Here is a 5,915-nt window from a genome sequence, read left to right on the forward strand (position 1 = left end):
CTCATCCCACTGTAAATGTGGTGCCAATACATATATAAAGTGTTGTCCAGGTTAACTTAGAAGGTTATGTGAGACAACTATCTTGTATGGAATCATATCTTGGACCAGGTGGATTTATTAATGTACTACTTTTTGCTAACCAAAATCCATTGGGTGGTGATGAGAAAAGAAACCAGTATTTTACTCATAGTAGTGTTACTGAAATTGAAATATGAATTGTTGCACTACTCCTTACCTAGTAATGTCATAGTAGCAGCTTACCTATTAACACATGAACGCTCACCTGCACTGTAAATTCAAAATTTCTTAACAGAAAGCGACCGAGTTTCAAAGGAATCGGTTCTGCAGGCGGAACCCAGCTCCGGAGGCTGAACACAGCTTCCATGTGGGACTGCGTCTGTCCTCTGGGGGGCGTCAGATGTTCAGCAAGCTCGAGTGGATTCACCATTCCTGCCACATCCATTACAAGTAAGAGTACCAATAGTAGTGGAAAATATATAAAATGACAGTATAAATGACAGTATTTCTGTTTTTAGGCTGACTGGGGAAACGGTTATCACAGCGTTTGATGTGGACAGCAAGTACACACCCTTCTTCTTTGCACGTGTGAAGAGTTACACTGCTTTCTCTGAGCAGCCTCTTTAAGCTTCGAGAAAGCAAAAGTTCATTCACCATTTTAACAACATGCATACTCCTCCGCTTGTTTAATTTTGTGCTGCAGCTGGTTCAGGGTGTTGATATATGAACCTTCCTTTTTCCTACATGCGAATGCTCTGTGTTTCAGATTTACATAATATAAGACTACTACATTTTCTGATTTCAGAAATTATGATAATGTACTCAAAGCTAAAATAATTAGCAACCTTTCCCACCTGTTCTAAGCAACGAATGTCCATACTGTGTTTGTGTCATGGTGCACTTTCTCCCTCAAATAAACAGTGGTGTACAGAATATGCTCTTATAGTTTTAATTGTTTTAACTGAAGGACTTGTATTGACAAATACTACATATAAGGAAACTGGGTAAATGTTCCAAAACTAAAATAGTATCCTTAGTGTAGTGATATGTAACGTTTTTTTTTTTTTTTTTTTTTTTAACTATTCTTTAGCAATCACTCATGGCTACAGGAAAAAATGATACATCAATGCTAGAGATTGTTTTGCACAACCTCTGTGAAAAGACATTGCAGATCTAGTCCACACTTCTACAGTACGTTATTTGTCTTTGCTGAGGACACACGGGTATAATCCACATATTACACTTTCTGGGAACCAAGCGCGGACAGATCAAACAGGATTTGCAGAGAAATATAATAATAAATGTGAAAGTTGAATTGGATTAGGCTCAAATGATTTGTGGCTTGTTGGTTTTTCAAAAATATTCTGAAGGAACTGTAATCTGTTGCAAGTTCTTAATTAAAATGGCAAGTAAGTCTGTTGCGGCTTTTGTATCAGTTGATAAAAAAGGACAACTTAATCTTGGGATACGAGCTAAAGGTTAAATACATTTTCACAATTTTCATTGGTAACAAAAGTGCAGCAGTTAACACAACTGAAGGTTAATTGTTCCACCCAACTAAACGTAACAAAAATGCAATTTTCAAATTTGAAATGCATTCAAATAGGGGAATTTAGAAATAAATGGTGATCCACACTGAATGATGCAATACTCTAATTCAATTCCGTATTCATCTCTACTCATTCTACCTTTTTTAAGAAACATAATTACTGTGAGGAAGGCATAGAGTTTTTTGCTTACACTGACATACAGTACAATCAGTAGAAGAAGAAATTAACCAATTATGTATTTAAAGGTTCATGAAAATTGCACCCAGGAGCAGTGTTAAAGTGAATCGCTTATAGCTAGTAGCTAGCATTAGCTAGTTTATTCCTAAGAAAGTTTTTTTTCTTTATTGGTTTATATCCATGATGTTCTACTTCCGGGATTGCTCCGGTGCCGCCGGAAATTCTGCCAAATGATTTTTTTGGCTGAATGTCCGTTTTCTTCCGCATTCTGAAGGTCACAAATACTGCCTGCCAGGACTTCTAATTCTAATTTCCACATATCTCCTTTGACACAATGTGGTTTGGGGTTTTACATGGGTTTATATGCTGGACTATTTTTCATTTATTATCAAATGTATTTATTAACCAACTCTAATCCCCAACAGGTTATCTAATTTTAGTGTTACTGGGAATAACTGGGAATATTTGTAATAATTAACATGCTCACAAAGAGTAAGGAGCTGTTATCAGGATTGAGAAAACACACAAACTGTTTCACTGAGATTCACGTGGAAGCTGTGTCATGTTTGCTCACGACATCCTGGCGAACTTTAACCTCAATGCTCCGAGAGCCTTTATATAATGGGTGGGCCGAGAATAAAGAAAAATTAGGATTAGACAAAACACATTATCACTATTACAGACTTGATTGAATGGCTGAAAATCAAAAAATATTAAATTTGGAATGCATAAGTCCTCTTTAAACCTTTTCTTTCACCATCTTTGGAGAAGAACTAAACAACCTCAATTTATTTACTTAATACTTATTAAGACATTGCATCACCCGAGAAAGTAACCAAAGTGGAATGGACTTTACACCCAAACCCATATTTCACATCACATAGTGTAATTTTACTACATGTAAATATGTTGCTATGGAGCAATACACACAATAAGCTTAAACTAAACAGATATTTGCAAATGAGGTAACGGTTTATTATTTTATTCACCCAAGGGTTTTATTTCCTCTCACATCTTTATTATCATTCTGTATATTATTTGATACTTTCGTTCAAAAAGCTTTTCTGATCTTTATTCCTTTAATAAAGCATGGCTGTTAAAGTGTATCTTGTTCATTTGATCCAGTTTATACCCTTTAAAAATCTATATTCTAATATATTCATTATAACTTGACTTACAGCCTTGTGGTACGCTCACAATGACAAAGGTGAACATGATGATTTTTAGCAGATATAATGTTTATCAAGTTCACCATCTAAGATTAGCACGTTAGCAAAAACCAACATATCATTTTCATGAAAGGAAAACAAGTAGATTCAAAATGTCAGTTTGAGTATAATGTGTTACAGTAAGTAAAGCATGAGTCACAACATGTTAACCCAGATTTACCCCAGATTTCAGAAAATATACATATTTATATAGTAAGTCTATAAAATGTATGTAATATATCATTACATACCTGTATGCTTCCTTGGCCTTTACCAGTTGGAGTTTGTTTTATTGCCAATCAAGCCCTTAATTATATAAACCCAGTTACCTATCGCTATCACCTAGCACAAAGGAAGACCTGTAACCGGGATAGCAGGTTGCTGGAAATAAGAAAACTGTAATTCAGTTGCTGAGACGATATGACTCATGCAGTTTAAAAAGGTTCCCTGTTGTTGGCAGATATTTGCAGACCAGATTCATCAAGCAGACACAATGTGGCCATTGTATGTTTTATTCAGAATTTAACAATAATTTCTGATGCAGGGAACGTGAATCTAGGTCACTGTTACATTTGAGGAACACGTCATGCTCATTGAGTGGTTAAGGCCATACAGTAGCTCGTTAAATTGATTCAGCATGGTAGGGCAGCGCAGCAGTGCTCCACATCAAGGGTGTCAGACTCACAGAGTTCATAATTCAAACATCCTTGTACCTTTGTCTCATTTACCAGCATTCAGAACCCTGGCAATGGTTTTGGTCAGGTAAAAAGAAGATAACGCAAACATTAAGGAACACAAAGTGAGCAATAGTTAAATCCCTACAACCTTCTTTCTCCACCAAAAAACAAACTTTTCATTCACTTGTGACATTTTGTTTTCACTTTAAGAAAACACAGAGTGTGGTCAAATGAGAAATAGTTTTTGGAAAAAGAATAGTTAACTATTTTGGGAAATATGCTTGTTTGCTTTCTTGCATAGAGCTGGGAAGATTAATCTAACATCTGTACGCTAAATATAAGGCTAGTTATCTTGGCCAGTTAGCTTAGCTTAACATAAAGACTGGAAACATGGGAAACGGCTCGCCTGGCTCTGTCCAAAGGTAACAAAGTCAGCTTTAGCGGTGCTGGTACAGTAGGTGGATTTTGTTACCTTTAGACAGAGCCAGGCTAGCTGCAAGGAAGCATACAAGCTAATCTCCCAAATATTCCTTAATATAGGATAGACATCACTGTTGCACTTAGTATGTGTCAATTGTTAGGCGTGATAATTTAGGACATTTGATATTTTCAAAAACAAAGAGTCAGGCACAGGATTTGAGCTGGACACATATTAGTCTACAAAGGACCAACATGAATCTGGTGATAGCATATTGAAAAGGTTAAAAATGCTACATTATAAAACAAATCAACTGGTCCAAAAGGCACCCTATTTATGTAAATACTCAAAAATAAAAAATAAACGCTATATTATTTGTGAAAACAAACTTTTGATCATATTACATAATCTTCCGTACATTAGCTTTACCCAGTTGTCATGGAATTGTAGACTGTTTACTTTTCCCTTTTTTTCCTGAGCATTATAACAACCGAGCAAAACCCATGAGTTGAGGAAGATGTTACAATCAAAAGCTCTCGAGCATCTACCAAATGGACACTGTTCTTTTAAGGTCAATAATTACTATATAAAAGATCTGTCTGAATACAACATACTTGAGTGTTTAACATTAATATTACACAGTACGATAATATTCACTTAATACCGAATAAGCAACTGCACTGCAGATCTAATGGGTGTTGCCTTATTTAATTCAAGTTCCAGGTGCATTTACTGGAAAGAGCTTCAGTAAACTAGCACAGTGGGAGAGAAAACAGATTTTTATAAAATGTGAAATGTTATGTTTACATTGTGCTCATAAAACCCGACTGCCCTGTAACATTATGTCTTAAACTGGTTTATATATGGACAGTACACTATGCTTTGGTTATGCTTTGATTAAATGGCTAAATGTTCCAAATCAGAGACCCTGCACCTCTGCAAATATACAGCAAAAAGTCTGCTGTTACAACCTGCCAATACGAATGCATTAAAGCAGGGGTCTTCAACGTTTTCCAGGCCAAGGACCCCCAAACTGATGGCGAGATGGAGGGGGGACGCCCTAATTATATATATTGTATAAAATTGTGTTATATCAAACTGGTCCTATAGTGCCATGTGTGCATTGATGACTGGAAGACATCTTCTGCCTCCATTTATCTGTTTACTACAGTGTGTTGAATTCATGTTAATGTGTATTTAAAGACATTTCAATTAGTGGAAAAAATTGCAGGGGGGTGGGGGGAATGTAAAAAAAAGTCTAATCAACCAAAACTTTCACGACCCCCATGCAGTACCTCCGCGGACCCCCTAGGGGTCTCGGACCCCCTGTTGAAGACCCCTGCATTAAAGTGTTACACAGGGCAAAATTCAGGATTATGCAATGGCACAGGTAGAAGTAAGTTAAAGCAAGACATAAGATGCATGCTCTAGTTTCACATTAAGGACCATAGCAAGTCTATGTTATTTGAACTAACCCTTAGGTTGTTGGAACAGAGACATCATTGAGTGTGACAAAACCCTCAGCTGCCAACACACTCATCTTTGGATCTTTTGTGGGTAAAGCATCATGGAATGAGTCAAAACTGGTGTGTGTTTGCTGGTAGCAAGAAAGAGATTGTTTGATTTGAAGTGAATTTCCTCTAGCCTAGAAATCTTGACGCGCCCTAGCGGCAGCAAATGTAATTTGCAGCTAGGGTCAGTCTAGCAACTCTCCATTGGCTTGTGAGGTGTAAATTCCCTGCTACTTGAAAACTAAGGAGATGGTCATTCTTAAAAAGATAAGTTTTTGTAGTTTGCCAACCGGATATGGCAAAAGTTGAATCTATCAACTAGCGTAACTTTGCTCTGGTTGGTTGTAGCGCTATCC

At 36.7% G+C, this 5,915-nt stretch overlaps 1 protein-coding gene across 2 annotated transcripts in view; it reads left to right on the forward strand.

Moving 5' to 3' along the window:
* The window catches only part of fbxo9 (F-box protein 9), a 7,327-nt gene extending 6,373 nt beyond the window's left edge, over positions 1-954 (forward strand). For both annotated transcript variants that reach the window (XM_032541902.1, XM_032541903.1), the window contains exons 12-13: positions 314-468; positions 537-954. In XM_032541902.1, the coding sequence (XP_032397793.1) occupies positions 314-468; positions 537-645 (264 nt within the window). In that variant the 3' untranslated portion in view covers positions 646-954. The remainder of the gene's footprint in view (positions 1-313; positions 469-536) is intronic.
* The last annotated feature ends 4,961 nt before the right edge of the window (positions 955-5,915 follow it).

The sequence above is a fragment of the Etheostoma spectabile genome, chromosome 17 (assembly GCF_008692095.1).
Source record: "Etheostoma spectabile isolate EspeVRDwgs_2016 chromosome 17, UIUC_Espe_1.0, whole genome shotgun sequence".
NCBI lineage: Eukaryota > Metazoa > Chordata > Actinopteri > Perciformes > Percidae > Etheostoma > Etheostoma spectabile.